Raw genomic sequence first — 20865 nt, 5'->3', positions numbered from 1 at the left:
TCTATGTCTTTGCGAACGATTCTAAGATGTGTTCCGAAGTTCTCCGAATGATGCTCGAGGGAGAAATTAGTTTCCGGTTTTAAATGCTACGAAATATCATTCTATATAATAAATATCTTATGTAGCAACGAGATTTCAATTACAAGATATCTTATATATTAATTAAGATATCTTATATACAAATATAAAATATCTTATTTAATTTCTAAAAGAGATATCTTATATGCTATATAAAATATCTTATATGCTATATAAAATATCTTATATATTATATAAGAATTTTATATAGATATAAGATATCTCATATGAATAAATAAGATATCTTATAATTTTAAAGATATCTCGATTCAAAATGGGATAAACCTTGCTCCTTCAATAAATGTTAAATTGGCTTGCAATAACTCGTCAATTATTATAAAACACGTTTGTTCAATGGGCCAATAAAGCATAATATGATATATGATTTATACATCAAAATGAAAGCAGACGTTAAAAAAAAATTGTCACAAAAAGGTGCCGAAGATATTATTTTACACGCCTGTAAATCACTTCTTTTGTGCGTTTGAAAAGCATCGTGGACAATAATATAACCTATTACTATTGACAAGTAATGTGGTGTACATTGTTAATTTTTATCAGAAATTTGCACTCTTTCAGTATTATGTCGTAACAAAAAACTTTAACATATTTTTGTATACCAAAAGTACAACTATCTGAAAATAATTTCTGGATGAAAAAAGTGATAATCAAAAATTCTGAATGCAAAGTTAAAAATACCTCACAATTTCATGACTAAATTAAAGCTATATTCTCTATCGGTTCAGGCAAGTTATATAATACAGCCGTGCACAATGTACCGCGTGCATTTGCACACTGAGACACACAGACACAACACAGACACACGTACCATAGAACGGATTATGAGCGGAGTTCGTAACACTGGGATGAGGAACATTATCAGGTCATGGGTAAATATAATTCCCTAACTTCTGTTTATTACCATACATATTACCAAATTCTGTATAATTACGTTAATCAATTATCTTCAGCATAGTTAGTTAATTATATATTCACTTGTTATTAATATGTGCTACATCATACTTTCGGTTTCATCAACAGATTTTATATGTTATGATGTAAAGCATTACATGAACTTCCACGTATTAATGCACTTCCTGAATCGTCACGCCGTTCCTTTTCCGCTTGATTGTGACGGTTAAATAAAGTACTAGTAAGTTCCATTCACACACATATATATTTTCATTACAAAGGATATTATAAATTTCTTCCTTCATTATTGATGCAAACCCCAGATCGCGTGTTTTGTAAAACTTGATATTTATATAATTGTTAGTCGACAATGAATAATATTTGTCCTTAGTCTGATGTGATATCTGAGTAAGTCCCTGTTTGGTCACAAATAGTCTGATATGATGTCTGAGTTAGTCCCTGTCTGGTCCCTAGTCTGCTGTGATGCCTGAGTTAGTCCCTGTCTGGTCACTACTCTGATGTGATGTCTGAGTTAGTCCCTGTCTGGTCCCTAGTCTGATATGATACATGAGTTAGTTCCTGTCTGGTCCCTAGTCTAATGTGATGTCTGAGTTAGTCCCTGTCTGGTCCCTAGTCTGATGTGATGTCTGAGTTAGTCCCTGTCTGGTCCCTAGTCTGATATGATGTCTGAGTTAGTCCCTGTCTGGTCCCTAGTCTGATATGATGTCTGAGTTAGTCCCTGTCTGGTCCCTAGTCTGATATGATACATGAGTTAGTTCCTGTCTGGTCCCTAGTCTGCTGTGATGTCTGAGTTAGTCCCTGTCTGGTCACTACTCTGATGTGATGTCTGAGTTAGTCCCTGTCTGGTCCCTAGTCTGATATGATGTCTGAGTTAGTCCCTGTCTGGTCACTAGTCGGATGTGATGTCTGAGTTAGTCCCTGTCTGGTCACTAGTCCTGATGTGATGTCTGAGTTAGTCCCTGTCTGGTCCCTAGTCTGATAAGATGTCTGAGTTAGTCCCTGTCTGGTCACTAGTCGGATGTGATGTCTGAGTTAGTCCCTGTCTGGTCCCTAGTCTGATGTGATGTCTGAGTTAGTCCCTGTCTGGTCCCTAGTCTGATATGATGTCTGAGTTAGTCCCTGTCTGGTCCCTAGTCTGATATGATACTTGAGTTAGTCCCTGTCTGGTCCCTAGTCTGATATGATGTCTGAGTTAGTCCCTGTCTGGTCCCTAGTCTAATGTGATGTCTGAGTTAGTCCCTGTCTGGTCATAAGTCTGATATGATGTCTGAGTTAGTCCCTGTCTTGTCCCTAGTCTGATATGATACCTGAGTTAGTCCCTGTCTGGTCCCTAGTCTGATATAATGTCTGAGTTAGTCTGTGTCTGGTCCCTAGTCTGATATGATACATGAGTTAGTCCCTGTCTGGTCCCTAGTCTTATGTGATGTCTGAGTTAGTCCCTGTCTGGTCCCTAGTCTGATATGATGCATGAGTTAGTCCCTGTCTGGTCCCTAGTCTGATATGATGCATGAGTTAGTCCCTGTCTGGTCCCTAGTCTGATATGATGTCTGAGTTAGTCCCTGTCTGGTCATTAGTCTGATATGATGTCTGAGTTAGTTCCTGGCTGGTCCCTAGTCTGATATAATACCTGAGTTAGTCCCTGTCTGGTCCCTAGTCTGATATGATGTCTGAGTTAGTCCCTGTCTGGTCCCTAGTCTGATATGAAGCATGGGTTAGTCCCTGTCTGGTCCCTAGTCTGATGTAATGTCTGAGTTAGTTCCTGTCTGGTCCCTAGTCTAATGTGATGTCTGAGTTAGTCCCTGTCTGATTATTAGTCTGATATGATGTCTCAGTTAGTCCTTGTCCTGTCCCTAGTCTGATATGATACCTGAGTTAGTCCCTGTCTGGTCCCTAGTCTGATATAATGTCTGAGTTAGTCCCCCTTGTCCCTAGTCTGATATGATGCATGAGTTAGTCCCTGTCTGGTCCCTAGTCTGATATGATGTCTGAGTTAGTCCCTTTCTGGTCCCTAGTCTGATATGATGTCTGAGTTAGTCCCTGTCTGGTCCCTAGTCTGATATGATGTCTGAGTTAGTCCCTGTCTGGTCCCTAGTCTGATATGATGTCTGAGTTAGTCCCTGTCTGGTCCCTAGTCTGATATGAAGCTTGAGTTAGTCCCTGTCTGGTCCCTAGTCTGATATGATACCTGAGTTAGTTCCTGTCTGGTCCCTAGTCTAATGTGATGTCTGAGTTAGTCCCTGTCTGGTCCCTAGTCTGATATATGATGTCTGAGTTAGTCCCTGTCTTGTCCCTAGTCTGATATGATACCTGAGTTAGTCCCTGTCTAGTCCCTTGTCTGATATGATGTCTGAGTTAGTCCCTGTCTGGTCCCTAGTCTGATATAAAGCATGAGTTAGTCCTGTCTGGTCCTTAGTCTGATCATGAGTTAGTCCCTGTCTGTCCCTAGTCTGATATGATGTCTGAGTTAGTCCCTGTCTGGTCATTATCTGATATGATGTCTGAGGTAGTCCCTGTCTGGTCCTAGATTAATACCTGAGTTAGTTCCTGTCTGTCTGTCTAGTGACTTCTTAGTCCTGTTGTCCTAGTCTGATATGAGTCTGAGTTAGTCCCTGTCTGGTCCCTAGTCTGATATGATCGAGTAGTCCTGTCTTCCTAGTGATTAGTTTAGTCCCTGTCTGGTCCCTAGTCAGATGTCTGAGTTAGTCCTGTCTGGTTAGTCTGATATGATGTCTGAGTTAGTCCCTGTCTGTCCCTAGTCTGATATGATCTGAGTTAGTCCCTGTCTAGTCTTGTCTGATATGATGTCTGAGTTAGTCCCTGTCTGTCCTAGTCTGATATACTGAGTTATCCTGTCTGGTCCTAGTCTGATATGATATTTCCTGCTCCAGTCTGATATGATGTCTGAGTTAGTCCCTGTCTGGTCATTAGTCTGATATGATGTCTGAGGTAGTCCCTGTCTGGTCCCTAGTCTGATATAATACCTGAGTTAGTTCCTGTCTGGTCCCTAGACTGACTGATGTAATGTCCGAGTTAGTCCCTGTCCTGTCCCTAGTCTGATATGAAGTCTGAGTTAGTCCCTGTCTGGTCCCTTGTCTGATATGATGTCTGAGTTAGTTCCTGTCTGGTCCCTAGTCTGATATGATGTCTGAGTTAGTCCCTGTCTGGTCCCTAGTCTGATATGAAGTCTGAGTTAGTCCCTGTCTGGTCCCTAGTCTGATATGAAGTCTGAGTTAGTCCCTGTCTTGTCCCTAGTCTGATGTGATGTCTGAGTTATTACCTGTCTGGAGCCTAATGTGATATTATAACTATAGTTTATAAATTATTGAAATATTAAAACGTGTTTGTTCACCTAACGCTTTCTTATAATTACATACAATGGAATTCTTTGTTCAGAATTGATCGACGCCCAGAACAAGGATCGACGCCCAGAACAAGGATCGACGCCCAGAACAAGTCTCGAAGGTCATCTTAAAGTAATATCATCGTAGAGGAAAGCAAAGATGAACGGGTCTTTATTGGTATTTTTAGAAAGAATACCAACTAATGTACTAGATGTTCCCAAGTAAAAAAATGACTTGCAACTAATAGGAACGACTTAGTACAGTTGATACATATACATCATATCCAAACACAAAAGAGTTCCTCTCAACTCTTTACGTTTTCACATAAAAGGAAGATAGGACGAAATTGGCCACGCATGGGGAAACAATCACAGACTAGACCCCATGCGTCACGTGAAGGAACTGACCTTTACATTACCGTGTGATGGGGACTGGGTTCACAAATAGGAACTATCAAACGACATGGGATGGAATTGTCAACACATTTTTCTACACCGTCATGAAATTTACGAAGAAAACGTCATCATTCCCAAGATATGATCCGATATTATCATAAAGCATGTTGCAAGTCCATCACACAACTGTTATTCAAAGGTAATTTTGTAATATACAACATGATCCTAGAAGTGTTCTGAGACTGAGCGGTCATATTCCCTGTATTGGTAAGTTCCAATTATCTTTGGTTGATTACTCGCACTATCCTTCTTTTTCGATGGTTGGTTACTTTACTTGTTCACATTAAAGATGCTCTAGCGTTATGATGGGCTATGTTGTGATGACTAGGGGAACAGCTTAAACCCGTCCTCACGTGGGCGAACTATCATGCAATATAACATGTTATTAATGTCTTTGCAATGTATTACGTTATGGACATGACATCTACACTAAAGGTTATGTTTTAATATTTTAATCAAATAAGCATGGCCAAACATATTGGAGAATTTCGAAAATGAAACTAAACGAAAATTCCTTTTTAGCATATTCTTCTTCCTACAGGATGCCCGTAAATTGAAATTAAGATATTGTTTTATATCTTTGAAAGTTGATATACCCTAATCCCTATTGAGACTACACCGTAGTAGAGACACAGATATTGTATACTAACTATCTATGTCGATGATCGTTTAGGGAGTACTGTTTTTATTAGTTCCGTTTTTTAACAAAGCATGGCTATATCAGATAAATTGTATATGTGGATAACTTGATCACGGTATGCATTGAAGCATGGGAATGAATTGCGCAATATGAGTCACATTGAACGGGGTAGCACTAGCGTATATAGGTAGGGGTAGCACTAGCGTATATAGGGTAGCGGGTGAATGTAGCGGGATGTGTTTCATGTGTAATCATAGCTACCATTACAAACGCTACAATAGGTTACATGCTCTTTACATCAGGTACGTCAAGTAAATATAATGTCATGAATGAAAATAATTATCATTTCAGTTTCACCAAACCAAGTTGACCTTATATACTTATTCACTTGAAACAATATAAGAACCTCACACAGTTGAACAATACTAATATATATAAATATCACCATTGATTGACTAAACATGTTTTATACAATGTATGGTCAGTTATTGAAACATTTGTCTGACTTTTGTCAACTTATAAAGCTAGGTTGTACTGCATATTAGTATACAAATAAGTATTGATGGTACATGTAGTGTGATTGGATATCTGATAACTCAGTTGTAAATTGATGAAACAAGGAGGGAAACTTCCCTAACTCTTCTATCGTATTCAGCTGTATGCTTCAACTTGATAATACTAATAAGCTATTGTTTCGGAAAAATCACAAATACGAGTAACTTAACGTCTCCAAAAAGTTCCCGCGATATTACGACAGCGATTAATGGGGAGGTCCCTAGCTGTCGGCTTTATAGATATTTCAATTGAGGTAACGGTTTGTAATGTGTTCTGATTTCTTGGTTTATAGGTATGAATGACGCTGAGCGCCGTATCCTGAGGAAACACCATACCACCTTACTGAACACTTTAGATACGAAGTACATGATTCCGTTCTTGTTTGAAAAAGAAATCGTGTATGAGGAGGACTATCTTGATGATGAACCATGTCGACCAGAACGTGTCAAGAAAATGCTCATGCATCTGAAGGACAGCTGTTCTTTTGAGCAATTCATAGATTGTCTAAGGCACGAAGACAGCTATACCTTTCTAGCGGATGATTTAGAAAGGGAACTTTCACAAGCCAATGAGCAAAATGACGTCGACGTTGTTCATCAACAAAGGAAGATCAATCTTTTTACGGAAAGAAGAAAAGAGGTGGGAGAGTTTCGACATAAAATGAAACGATGTTCACATGAAAAGGATTTTGCAAAGTTTCAGGAATATTACGAGAAAGCCATCAGTGATTGGAATCGTGTTAAACTAAACAGGACTAAATACAATGATCAACAACGACAGAAAGCTGCAGACTTCTGCCACGCAGCATATGATGCGGAAATTGAAAGGAGACGAGTGTTTGTTGAAAAGATAGAACTAGAAGGCGATATTTTGGACAAAGTTCAGCTAATGTCCGCTCATACATCATGCCCCACAGCGCCTGATGTTTTATACCTAGCAAGGTACTCGTCTGCTCTGGTAATGGCGGGCGGGAGTCTGGAGGACGGCCTTACATACCTAGAAGACGCCGAACACAAAATGGAGCTCCTCCCGGCATGTAGAGAGACGGGTCTCGTGCTTTATATCAAATTCAACTTCTTGTTGATGAGGCACGAACGTGACGGGACGAGAATCGATAAAGAAGAGCTATCTAAACTAGGAAACAGTGTCATCACACACTTTAGTACTGAATCAGATACCATTAGTAACGACTTCAAGAGAATTTTTCTTCTAAAGAAGGCACACATGTGGTTGGACATGGGAGTGTTTCTTAATGTCATTGGTGACGACACAGTCACAGCTAGTCATATAGCGGAAACAGAAAAGCTACTGAAAGAATTGCGTAGACCTGAGTTGTGGAACAGAATGGAACTAAGAGCAAAGATGGTATATAGTGCAATCATGTCTCGATTAGCTCACGTCAAGGACAATATGAATTCCCCCGACGCCATCAAGCTCGCCAAGAAGGCATTGAAGCTTGCCAAGAAAGGAAAATTTCCAAAAGAAGAGAAAGCCATTGAGTATAATTTAGAGTTACTTTGTAAACATGAAAGTGTATAGGTGTTACAAATGCTATTTGAGATTTCATATGCATTTTATTTGTTTATTTGTTTATGTTTAACGGCTAATCGACAAATAGTGTGATTAAGAGCCACGATTTGAAAAGTGTGTTCATGAAATGATTAAAAAAACAAGCAATATTTCCTTACCTGAAATTCACACGAATCGAACAGAAGTGGCACTTTAAGATTTAAGGATCTGCTCTGGCGAAAAGTCAGCATTCTCTTATGGTTTACTAAAACCTAACCTGAAATTTACCTGAAATTTATCTGAATTTCACATTAGAATTCGCTGGGTTCTCTTCAATGTCTGGTCAAATTCAGGTTAAATTTTTAACCTCAAGTTGTATTTTGGTCAATATTATGTGAAGTTCTGGACAATTGAAGGTCAAACGTTCTTGAGGTCAATTTCAGGTAAGGACATTTTGACTGTATAGTACCTTATCATAGGCAGCATTATTATTAAATCTGTATTCTATCTACATAAAGAAGTGTAGGCTGTATTGGGATTATGTTTATTTTTATTATAGAAGTATGTAAGCATTTAATAACTAAATTAGATATTTTTATTATGATTTTTATGATGTTCTACCGCTGATAGATGGTATTTGTTCTCTATCAAAAACAGGAGTAGACAAATTAGTATTTTTCTTCAATTACAAAAGTAACTTACTTTACGCCATTACAACAATTAAAAAGTTTTAGCTTCTAATTTTGCTTCAAAATAAACATATTTAAAATAATTAATTGCGTCTGGAAAAATATCCGTGGCACCATATGCACTATATGGAATAAAGTACCGATTGCGCATACACCAAAGGCAGCGCAAATTGTTGTTCAAATGATAAATATTGTTTTTGCTCTGTCAGCGATGAAGCATCTTTTAACATATATTTTTTACCTGTACCATGTTCGATTGGAAGGGATAGCGTCCTCAATAGGAAGATTCCTCAATTTGGAATTTCTATAGCTTATTAATGCTTCCATATGGACAATACATTAAGAACATTGATTAATCTTGGTGAAGAGCATTTTTGTCTATTATTCTTAACTAGAAACATTTTTTTCGTGATTTCCCGATCGTCAGTAATCGACAAGTCTTGCATAGCCAATATATTGTATTAAACAAATTCGTATTTTAAACATAGAGCTTTTGAAATTGGGTTACGGTTTTGTTAATGTGTAATATTAGTTCGACCAAGGAAAATAATGAATACATTGTGGAGCTTACCATCTGAAAAACAAACAGATTAATGAGATATGGGTATAATTTCATGCGTTAATGGTAAAAATACAGAAAAAACCCACAAAATCGAAATAGAACATTAAAACGTGATTTGCATAGGACTACATGTATCTATTTGCTTAAAATGTTCTTCACATTTACAGGTACATGTATTCAAAGTTGGTTAAAGACAATCAAATGATGCATTAAAATTGTTATGTGAATAAAATTCAAAAGCCGTTTCTGTAAAGGTATGTACCTATAACATTCAAATATTGTTTTTCCTGCAGATGCAGATGTAACCAAATACACACGACGATAATTACTCGTTGTATCGACTTATGTATTGAGATTTGAAAGTTTTTTTTAATGCATTTTGTACTTATCAAGGTAAGCTTGTAAGTGTATGCTTAGCTCCTTCGTTTTGTTTGCAAACGACACGGAAAGGGGTTTCCCCGAATGGATTCCGTACCCGGGTGGATTTCTCGTTTCTTTGAATCATATACACTATTCCATGGTAAGATGGTACACTGTGTCCGTAAATTAAGTAAGTACAGTTTTTATTTTTTTTATTTCGGAAATTCGTTGATATTGCTTGAAAATACCATACCGGTATCAGAAATGTGGCCTTCGTTATGCACGAGAACGTGTATTGATGATTTGTGAACGGTTATTGTTTAACATAAGTTGTGTTTAAATTGCAGAATGGCAGCTAAAACAAATGAACAGCACTTGAAGTCAAAAGTAGATGCAGAACAAACTCATTAATTGTTTATGTATCATTGATCTGAAGCATTACATATTGTGTAAATCAGTTCTAGACGTCATTAACGAGTCTGCAGATATAGTTTAACGTTTTTTATTTTCGCAAATATGAAAATTGTACATCAGCTTTTATATTTCCTTGTATTTTTTCTAAGCTTGTGGAATTTAGGGATGAATTCATCGTTATGTAATGTCGAGATTCCTACACATCGAGAGTGTTATGTTGTGTTAATATTTGGGAGGATGTGGTATTATGCTACGTAAATATATTATCAATAATGTTACGGTGAGAATGTGTATATTTATTTGTATGGAAGTTTGAAGGTTTTTGTTACATCGGCTTGGTGTTGTGTGGTATTATGTGACGGCTGATATTTCTCGTTTGAAGGCTTTATTGTAGTGGCGTTCTGTTTGTAATGTATGGATGACACTGAGCGCCGTATCCTGAGGAAACACCATACCACCTTACTAAACACTTAAGATACTAAGTTTACGATTCCGTTCTTGATTGAAAAAGAAATCGTGTATGAGGAGGACTACCTTGAAGAAAATGTGTATCTATTGCGAGTCCGCGGACTACCCTGGGACATTGGATTTAAGAGAGAACCATTCATTGATCATTCTGCTGTGGTATAGGATATTTTTTTATTTCACCCATGATCAACTTTAAGATGTAGATTTATTGCCTGCTTCCAAATTAATCATATCGTATCGTAATACAAGACGAAAGCATGGAATCATTCATACCTGTAATTTACTAAGGAGAGATTTCGTTTGACAGAGAAAGGAGAAGCATGTCATTAAAAGTTTGAGAGATATTGTTTTACAGGGACATATATAATGAATGATCAAGGTGACTTCTCTCTAGTCTACTCCAGTCATTGTTCATCTATTTATATATTTATTTATCAATTTGACAATCTTATTTATTGTAACAAACTTATTATTTTCCTCCAAAGTTGTGGTTTACAAACTCGATTTATAAACTTTCACTGATCATGTAGCATGGCAATGCAATAACAAACATTTCGTATAGAATGAAATATTTATGAAATATATTTATGTATTTTATTTCAACTACATGTACAATGTATATTCGCTAACATAGATAAAAATATATGATCTCGAAATTATTTTAATTTTTGTACTTTTCCATTACAAACGAGTCTGCGGTTTTCTACATACCGGTATTCCATAACGAAGGAACTATTTTTCTTCCTTTTTTCTGACACGCGCCATTATATGTATATTTGGTATCTACTGGTTGGTTTGTTAATGTTTTAAAATTAAATTACAAAATTGACAATATTTTCTATCTACTCAAGACATTATAATTCTGCATTAAGTGTTATTTATTACTGTCTGATTGTTGGATTCATGGTAATTTCAGATGTCGATTCTTAAAAGCTATTACTTGTTACCATGTGGTTGGTACTTGTTACAATGTGGTTGGTGCTTGTTACCATGTGGTTGGTACTTGTTACCATGTGGTTGGTGCTTGTTACCATGTGGTTGGTACTTGTTACCATGTGGTTGGTACTTGTTACCGTGTGGTTGGTACTTGTTACCATGTGGTTGGTACTTGTTACCATGTGGTTGGTACTTGTAGCCATGTGGTTGGTGCTTGTTACCATGTGGTTGGTACTTGTTACCGTGTGGTTGGTACTTGTTACCATGTGGTTGGTACTTGTTACCATGTGGTTGGTACTTGTTACCATGTGGTTGGTGCTTGTTACCATGTGGTTGGTACTTGTTACCATGTGGTTGGTACTTGTTACCATGTGGTTGGTACTTGTTACCGTGTGGTTGGTACTTGTTACCATGTGGTTGGTACTTGTTACCATGTGGTTGGTACTTGTTACCATGTGGTTGGTACTTGTAACCATGTGGTTGGTGCTTGTTACCATGTGGTTGGTGCTTGTTACCATGTGGTTGGTACTTGTTACCATGTGGTTGGTACTTGTTACCGTGTGGTTGGTACTTGTTACCGTGTGGTTGGTACTTGTTACCGTGTGGTTGGTACTTGTTACCATGTGGTTGGTACTTGTAACCATATGGTTGGTATGTATATTTTGACTACCGATTTTCTGTAATTGTTTTTGACAGAAATAAATGTGAGAACGATATCAATAGATGTATCTTGGTTTTTCCCCTTCTTTATATAAATAACTCCCAACAAAACATGTAATATTTTAAAATATTTTTATCAGCCTCATTAAAACAGATCATTACATTTGATGTGGAGGAATGTTACATATGATTGGAGAAAACAATTGTATCCATACTTGTTAAACTTTGAAAGATAATCTGTTTTTAGTCACATACATTTTTAAAGCATCCTTTGACTAACACAATCGTTGTACATGTAACATTTACAAGAAATGTCACAAGATATATGATGTATAGTACTCAATATACATAAAACTTCCCATCCTTCCTGAATATGCGAACACGTCCGATACACTAACTGATAGCAACTGGAATATGGCGTGGTGAATCTTGCCCTTACAACACTAATGTGACTGATAAGTCCTCGCTTTTAAGTAGTTCTTTCCTGAGCAGTGATATCCTCTGTGGTATCCTGTGTAGAAGTATCTTTCTAATTGTGTCACATGATTGTCACATGTTGTTTGATGATACGTGGGATGACGTTTTTTTTGTACAGCTTGCACTTTTTTGGATTTTTTTTCATCTTTTAAGATTAAATCATCCTTTCATTTGTCCCTCTTTGAACGTCCTATCAGGTGACGTCAACCCCAGAGGTGCTCTGGTTTAGAACATGCCCGGGGGTGTCGGGCCTCTGGTAGTCGAGTCTCGCGGGACAGACGCTCATGTGAGATGTCCATCGATAGAACAGTTGATTCTTCTCCTCTCTCAGAGATCGGAGTTCCTCTCTCAGCCTGGTGTTGGCAACCTCAAGCTTCTGTATCCGCTGCAAAAATAACGAATTGAAACTGATGATTATCTTTTAGATTTCATATTCAGTGAGGAAAATGTATCAATGAGTATATCCGTTAAATAGAACGTGTGAAACTTGACTCTAGCATCAATTAAAAAAGACTTTTAAATTAATGATTTCTGAGTAATATTACGATACCGTTTTCTTTATATGATTATTGAAATATTATATTTTACTTAAAAAACCCAACAAAAATTTGCCATGACACAACAAGCTTAAGTCTTGCGTCATATTTTTGTTAGTTACATTATGCTTTCCCTTTGTCAATTACAACCTCAATATGCTTTAGAAAAGTTCGTTGTTTAAACGCATATTTGCGGCGTTCGCCGCCGTACATATTTTTCAATTGACTGCAATTTACAATATTTACGCAATCTGTCAAATGCTGATACTTACTTTAACGTGTACATCCGACTGGGTCTTTTGTTTTCGCCGAAACTTCTGGGCAGCAAGTCTGTTCTGTTCTCGCCTTCTTTCAACTCTTTCTATCTCTTCGGCTGTTAACTGTGAAAACGAAACGCATTTTGGAAATCTTGACCAACAATGGAGCTATGTTAAGCTATGACAAACCCAATATTTATCACAGCTAATTTCGGCTGACACTTTGGACGATATTTACGACGCAGAAATTTTAAATACGACTAAACAATGAAACATTAGCTTTCGGTTTGAAGTTGAATATATGAAAATGTTTTATATACATATATTTGAAATTTCAATTAAGATTAAATGTACTTTAATTCACAGTTGTTAAAAAAGTCTTTCATCGCATTAATCAAGTGAGCAGACACTCGAAATAAAATGATACCCCTTATCAAATCAGTTTTTGAAAAAGCGGAATATATTTTGAAAGTTTATATTTTTTACATTGCAAGATACAGCTGAAAACGCAGGAAAAATATATTTATAAGTATATATCCTTCATATTTTAGATAAATGGATGGCTAATTTTGGAGCAAAAATAAAACTTACCTGACAAGGCTGAGGCGGTTTGAAGCCGACCCGGAGTTCTTTTTTACCCTCTGACACACGTCTAGATTGTATGGTGTATTTAAGTTCCTCCTTGATAAGGGGGGTCAGGTCCCCCGTCTCCAGGGCCAGCAGGGTGGCCGCAACGAGGGTTTTATCCTCCTGCCCGGGGGGTGGGGACAGGCTGGTGGTAGATACTGAAGTTGTGGGGAGGGTATTGGGTGGTAGGGAGCACATATCTCTCTGTAGCATGCTGAGTAATGTTTTACTATAACGTTTACACGACGTTTAAGTATACCTATAAATAGAAAAAAAACCCACTAAACTTTGACATTCTATAAATATACATTGCATGTGCGTTGTGAAATCATCGATATATATTTCGGAATTAGCGACGTAATCAACCAACCGTAACCAAAACATGTCAATTTTTTTATGAATAAGCGTATTTTAATTAAAACAGTGCGAAATGTAATTGAAAGAATAAATCAGAGGCAATTCACTTTCTTAATAAAAAACTTGAATCACACTTGCGTTCAATAATATTAAATTATAAATATCGTTATTAAGAAAAAATAATATTTTTATTGGAAATAAATCTTCAAAGACTTTTAAAAATTGAGAATGTAGTCTATAAATAGGATTGACTGATCATTTTATACATAGACACGTACTTATTAATTTAACTTCCTTTGAATAGGCACCGGAATGACCTGAACCTTTATGATATACCAGATCGCAGGAGATGTCTGCACTGGAGAGAGACCCTTTACTTAGTGAGATTATACCCAGTTGTGAAATACTTATATATAGAGAAAACGTGTGTACTACGTCATACATATCATTACTCGAGCTCGTTGAAACTTGATGACTGCTTGTAACATGTCTGTTCTTGTTACATGTCTACATCAGCACAATATTGATATATTCAAAAATCAAATATTCTTATTCCTAATCTTCGTGAAACTTTATTTTAAATGTATTTCATGTGGTCTTTGATACACAAATAACCACTTTTCTTTCAAATTAGTTTAATATTTGATGTTAAAATGTTTTCACAATTAGCGTTTTTGGAATGATAAAACACAAGAGAACTCGAATTATATCCAGCATTTCGGTGCATTCGGAATGTTTCTAGCTTTAACTTTAATAATATTACAATATGTTTCTTCTTTCACTTTCCTATATAGAAGTATTAGAGATCTAGAGAAAATAATTAAACCATGATCAATCCTAGATGCTTTTTGAAAAAGTTGCCTTTCTATAAATAAATGAAAATGGTAAATTATTTATTTCAAAATAATTTATAATTCATTGATAATGTCAGGGACGTAATATGTAGTCCCTGTTCACTTCTGACATTCTGAGCTAGAACGTTATCGGAGTTACTTCCCCTAGATTCGCTTTGATGTGTCAGATCGAAGATTGAGGGCCTGCGCGGGAATGTCCAGTTGCAGCAGCTGTACACAAGCTAACTAACAGCGACTCTAGGCTAATGGCTGCTAGGGTGCTTTGGCGCACACGATGTAAACTAACTTTGAAGAATGTGTTGCCTCGTGGAAGGTAAGATCATCTCTAGATCTCAGTATAATCTACAGTCAAAATTCAATTGTTGTTTGATCGAAGACTTACGGATAACATGGATTTGAATAAAAAAAATTCTAAATTGGATTGGTATTTGTGAACATGCATATGTTCTTGGTTTCTCTGTTTTGTTTTGTATTTACTTCATAAATAGGCCATCGTGTTACCTCGGCCCTTTGAATGAATAGATCTATTTTTAGGACAGAGGTACGTATACACATTTGTATGATTAAAGTTGTATGGTCTATCACTTTCGCTCTTTTTGTCATAGTAAAAACTGTATAGGTGCTATACACATTTTTCTCCGTCTGTCCGAGGTTTAAACTTTCTAATTTTACCACTTTTTATAAAGTTGCAGCAATGGGAGTATTTTAATTACAAAAGTAAAAAAATCTTTTTAACGTGTACACGTAAAAAATAGGCTCGAAAGATACCGAATCATTCCGAACTCTTCCGAACATCGTCGCGACAATCTCGAAGTAATACGAGAGTTGTGAAACCAAGAGAAATGTCAACAATTTTTCGCAAACAAAACACGTGGTCGACCTCAGCAGACTAGATGTACAAAGAAATTAATGCTAAAACATTACGATTTTTGATACACACAATATTGAATTACGGCAATGTGTGAATGAGATGTTTCAAATTATCGCTCTGTGGACATAAACCAGCACGATTTGCTCATATTAGCCAGAAGGAAAACGTAAACAAACACATGTGGGCTTACGCTAGTTACCTGGATCTCCACGTGCAGGACGTGTTGACGCCAGTCACGTGATACGATTCGGAATTCCGACAAAACTCGAAGGTACTGAATATGGCGGAGATTGGAGGTGTTTTATTCAAAACCAGGAATATATTATCCCTAGATTTCGGCTCTCTTATAGGCCGACATATGCTTTTGGGGAGCTAAATCATCAAGTTACATGTCCATGTTCAAATATCAAATGTTAAAACGACATATCGTTACAGTGAAAATTACCAGAAATACAACTTTAAACGTACGATGATGTGATTGTTAAATATGCAGCCTATAATATTAATAGCATAAATAGCATTTCTAATATCAATTATTTACTAATTAATCTTACAATATATATGATTAATGAGAAAAATAAAAACAACAACAACGCAAATAGAGAAAACAAACAATATATTAAAAATTATTCATGTCTCCATGCACAGGCACTAGAGAAATTTGGCTTAATTTTCCCTATTCCATATGAATACATCGAGGATATATTCCTTGTTTCTTGATGAATACCAGTTAAGCTGAGTTTTATTTCATCAAGTGATCATGAGGTGGAAACTTTGATATTTATCAAATGAAAAAGTTTCAACCTCATAATATTATATATTACTGGTATTCAATACTATTCATCAAGAAACAAGGAATATTCTATTTATTACATTTTTTCTATCAAAAATGATATTTTCAGTGGAGTGAATTACATGTATATTGCTTTTATGATCATCGTAAAACCAATTATATTTCACTGCGAAAAATGTCATAAATCTTCATAGTAATAATAATAAAAAATCATTAAGATATACAAATGTAAACATGTTTCACTTTTGGTGGTGAATAAAATATTTATTAACAAGCTCTTCTTGATTCGTGAGTATAAATTTTTTTTAAAAATTATAGCACATATATCTTTCAGGTTCTACAGTACCAGCAGCGAACAATCAAAGCTAAAATGGAGTTATGTGCATGGACAGTCGCCCATCTCACCAAGGGGGATAACTATCGGAAATCTTCTCCAGGAAAGAGTGGAACTATCACCCGAAAAAGAGGTTGTTGTGTTCTGTTCCCAAAATATCAGGAAAACATACACCCAGTTTCTAGAGGAGGTGAGTGTCCTCACTTAATGATCATTCCGATTGATCAGAGTTACTTCCCTTGGTTTCTCTCCGAAAGTACTGATGGAGTGAAACAAAGGGGAATAACTTGGATAGATCAGAAAATATTTGATAAAGGACTTTACAGGCTTTTTCAGATTATACTGTTAAGATATTTGGATAAATGAATTTTAACAAAAAGTTATGTATGTTATCATCGTCGATGAAGCAGTGTTTCTATCTTGATGATGATTTCATAAGGTGTATTTGATTCTGTAATTTCTTATCTTAATCATTTATAAAACTTTGATTGTCAGGTTGACCAGCTGGCTGCAGGATTGGTCAGTCTGGGGCTAGAGAGAGGTGACCGAGTAGGGATCTGGGGCCCTAACAGTTATGAATGGGTCCTCACCCAGTATGCCACTGCTAGGGCTGGACTAATATTGGTGAGTTATATACTTGTAGTGCCCTGTGCAATTTAAGTAAAATTAGACTTGTATTTCCGCTCCACTAAGATGCTCTACGTTACGCTCCAATACAAGATCTAACAAATCCCTGTTCGGGGTCACCCCAGCATGACCCATAGCCTAGAATCGGAACATCTGGGGACGTACTATTAGCCGTTTATATTTCAAAATGAATCAACAACACCGAAGATTCTGTAGGTGAGACGCTGATTGGCTATAACTATATGGGTCATGCGTAGGTGACCCCTAACGGGGAGTTGTAAGATTTTGTATTGGAAGAAAATGAAGAGCATCGTTTTGGAGCCAAATTACAAGTCTAATATAATTAAATTGTGGCCTGTGAAAAGATTTGCAATATATTTATTTATAGAACATGTACATACCCAATTCTTCAAGTGTTGATTGGATGATTTCAGATTAAAGTGAATAGTCGGGCAAAGAAAACCAGTCTAATGCGTTCATTAACCTTCCAAAAGTTCTCGCATATTAATACGACGGCCAAGTTCTGCTTAGTTTCCCAGTTCTGACCATTAAAGTAAAGAAAAGTTGAAAGCATTGAAAGCGAGGCTGCGTGGAAATGTAACCACGGACATAGTGAGCCGGGAGGACGTTTTAGAATTTCCATACTTTAAATTAATTTCTTCGTACGCAGACAGATTTTGACGAGAGATTTTATTTTTCCATTTCATAAGAAATTATACTGGATACATTCACACCATTTTTACCGACTTTAGCCATCCTTGCCCGACTGTTCACTTTAAGAACAACAAATGAATCTGAGCACTTATAACCATACAATATAAAGTGAGCTCTGAATTCAATTTTTTTTTACAGAATGTTGGTATTATAAAATAAAGTATACTCCCATTGTTTTCACACTGACAGGTGAATATTAACCCACAATACAAGGAACAAGAATTACAGTTTGCCCTCAGTAAGGTCAGTGTTCACTCTGCAGTTTCACTTGAAAATCAAAGAAAAGCAATATTATGGGCAAAGCTGTGTAGAAATATTTTCAAAGAATAGATTCAAAATTTAAGTGTTGATGTATAAAGGATTTGAGTTTTAACTGTAGAAGTTAATCAGACTGGCACCAATTCATTGTCTTTTAATGCGAAACATGTTATATTATTGTCAACGTTTTATTTTAGGTGGCTTGTAAAGCTATCATCCTATCTGAGAAATTTAAAGACCAGAATTACTACGAGATTCTGAGGAGTGTGGTACCAGAGTTGAGTGATAGTTCTCCTGGGGACATTAAATGTCAAAGGTAGATTACATTTACATAAAACAATTAAAAAGGAAGAAAACAAATCTTCGCATTTTAGATTAGCACCTAACAGGGTCAATTCTTTAGTTTGAAATACATAGCCCAGGGGCTTTTTGAATTGAGAATTTCAAAGTCAATTAATAGTGAAATTGGGAGTCTTATAAGCATGTTTATTTGCATTGATTTGCGAGGTTTTGATTTTGCTATATTTACGGATATATCCAAATGAACTAAATTTAATATGTCGCGAATGTTTTCAAAAAGCATGGTTTTATGTCATATGTCATTCTCTGTCTTGTGAATGACACTTTCAAAAACTAGAAAAAAACCTCGCGAAAATCATTCCCTTGTAGATAAGTTACAAACAGTATGTCTGGAAATTTAACACCCACAAAATTTAACAACTATGCCTATACCATGATTCTTTTTGTTATGTTTTAATTAATAATTATTTTATATATACACATAAATTATAAATCTGAAGAATCACTTTGGAAATTGAGCTACAAATTAAGCGGGAAATATAGCCATTTTTAATTGGGAACGGCGCTAAAATACCTTATAGAATAGGCCCTGCTTCGAGTAATCATTTTGTTAAGGACCACAATCATGAATGATAAAAGGAAGATTTTCATTTTTTGTGAAGCTTACATTCTTATCTGAAATGTTTTCTTTGCTAAAATTTTCAGACCAGACTTTTGTTTAAAGCATAATCACATTTTTAACAAATCACTGTATATTTTTTCTTTAGACTGCCAAACCTCAAGATCCTGGTAACGATGGGAGATCATTCGTACAAGTAAGTTTTGTAACTTTTAAAATGAACATGTAGATTGTCCTTGAAGGATATATGTACAGTTGTTTTTTACCATAGGTTATTTTTCTAAACTATATGTGACAGGTTATATCCATGATTAAGGTTATATATTTACTTTTGATGTATTTTGCAGGTGTCTAATGAACCCCACATTTAGAACAAAAATAGAGCACAAAGATTGAATCTTTGCAAAGGGATTATTTTTGCATATTTAGAATAAGTCTCTTGTCTTAGCATGATTTCCAATACTTATAGATAGATTTTAGATTTCTACCATGAGTTGTTTTTCCCAACAGTTTTATGTATCCTAGAAACTGTAGCAACTGTGGTTTTGAGTTTTTATAACAACTTTTATTTCTTACAGTGGTGGATTCAAGTTTGGCGACGTCCTAAAAGCTGCCACAACTGCGGGTTGCCGTGATATACTTGACCTTCAGAGAAAGCTACAGTTTGATGATCCAATCAACATCCAGTTTACATCAGTAAGTATAATAGAGAAAGCTACAGTTTGATTGTCCAATCAACATCCAGTTTACATCAGTAAGTGTTACAGAGAAAGCTACAGTTTGATTGTCCAATCAACATCCAGTTTACATCAATAAGTGTTACAGAAAAAGCTACAGTTTGATGGTCCAATCAACATCCAGTTTACATCAGTAAGTGTTACAGAGAAAGCTACAGTTTGATTGTCCAATCAACATCCAGTTTACATCAGTAAGTGTTACAGAGAAAGCTACAGTTTGATGGTCCAATCAACATCTAGTTTACATCAGTAAGTGTTACAGAGAAAGCTACAGTTTGATTATCCAATCAACATCCAGTTTACATCAGTAAGTGTTACAGAGAAAGCTACAGTTTGATTGTCCAATCAACATCCAGTTTACATCAATAAGTGTTACAGAAAAAGCTACAGTTTGATTGTCCAATCAACATCCAGTTTACATCAGTAAGTGTTACAGAGAAAGCTACAGTTTGATTATCCAATCAACTTCCAGTTTACATCAGTAAGTGTTACAGAGAAAGCTACAGTTGGATTGTCCAATCAACATCTAGTTTACATCAATAAGTGTTACAGAAAAAGCTACAGTTTGATTATCCAATCAACATCCAGTTTACATCAGTAAGTGTTACAGAGAAAGCTACAGTTTGATTATCCAATCAACTTCCAGTTTACATCAGTAAGTGTTACAGAGAAAGCTACAGTTGGATTGTCCAATCAACATCTAGTTTACATCAATAAGTGTTACAGAAAAAGCTACAGTTTGATTGTCCAATCAACATCCAGTTTACATCAGTAAGTGTTACAGAGAAAGCTACAGTTTGATTGTCCAATCAATATCCAGTTTACATCAGTAAGTATAACAGAGAAAGCTACAGTTTGATTGTCCAATCAACATCCAGTTTACATCAGTAAGTGTTACAGAGAA

The 20865-nt window shown here is 36.0% G+C and overlaps 4 protein-coding genes across 9 annotated transcripts in view; 2 read left to right on the top strand and 2 right to left on the bottom strand.

Moving 5' to 3' along the window:
- The first annotated feature begins 856 nt into the window (after positions 1–856).
- Positions 857–11751, top strand: LOC138327971 (uncharacterized). 4 transcript variants are annotated; one of them, XM_069274503.1, is made up of 4 exons: positions 875–968; positions 1120–1231; positions 4405–4946; positions 6295–11751. In XM_069274503.1, exons 3-4 carry the CDS (start codon positions 4889–4891, stop codon positions 7539–7541), a joined length of 1305 nt encoding a protein of 434 aa, XP_069130604.1. In that variant the 5' UTR covers positions 875–968; positions 1120–1231; positions 4405–4888; the 3' UTR covers positions 7542–11751. The 4 variants fall into 4 exon arrangements, with proteins under 4 accessions (XP_069130603.1, XP_069130606.1, XP_069130604.1 ...); XM_069274502.1 differs by lacking the exon at positions 1120–1231 and having other exon boundaries at positions 857–968; XM_069274505.1 differs by lacking the exon at positions 1120–1231 and having other exon boundaries at positions 857–968; positions 4405–5014.
- On the bottom strand, positions 10931–11584 carry LOC138327110 (uncharacterized). The gene has a single exon (XM_069273093.1). It carries the CDS (start codon positions 11582–11584, stop codon positions 10931–10933), a length of 654 nt encoding a protein of 217 aa, XP_069129194.1.
- LOC138327973 (cyclic AMP-dependent transcription factor ATF-3-like) lies at positions 11719–14239 on the bottom strand. The gene is made up of 4 exons (XM_069274506.1): positions 14133–14239; positions 13462–13756; positions 12886–12993; positions 11719–12462 (listed from the first exon to the last, which is right to left on the bottom strand). The coding sequence occupies exons 2-4, from the start codon at positions 13708–13710 to the stop codon at positions 12271–12273; spliced, it is 549 nt and encodes a 182-aa protein (XP_069130607.1). The 5' UTR covers positions 13711–13756; positions 14133–14239; the 3' UTR covers positions 11719–12270.
- The window catches only part of LOC138327970 (medium-chain acyl-CoA ligase ACSF2, mitochondrial-like), a 23070-nt gene continuing 16363 nt past the window's right edge, over positions 14159–20865 (top strand). For 2 of the 3 annotated variants that reach the window (XR_011209145.1, XM_069274500.1), the window contains exons 1-7: positions 14219–15021; positions 16707–16896; positions 17202–17330; positions 18237–18290; positions 18503–18621; positions 19373–19420; positions 19803–19920. Coding sequence is in view for 2 of the 3 variants with exons in the window: in XM_069274500.1 (XP_069130601.1) it covers positions 14954–15021; positions 16707–16896; positions 17202–17330; positions 18237–18290; positions 18503–18621; positions 19373–19420; positions 19803–19920 (726 nt within the window). In the remaining variant the exon portion in view is untranslated. Of the gene's footprint in view, positions 15022–16706; positions 16897–17201; positions 17331–18236; positions 18291–18502; positions 18622–19372; positions 19421–19802; positions 19921–20865 lie in introns of all 3 variants that reach the window. The other variant, XM_069274501.1, reaches the window with a different exon arrangement.

Source organism: Argopecten irradians, chromosome 7, assembly GCF_041381155.1.
Source record: "Argopecten irradians isolate NY chromosome 7, Ai_NY, whole genome shotgun sequence".
Lineage (NCBI taxonomy): Eukaryota > Metazoa > Mollusca > Bivalvia > Pectinida > Pectinidae > Argopecten > Argopecten irradians.
This window is presented reverse-complemented; position numbering and strand designations above follow the sequence as displayed.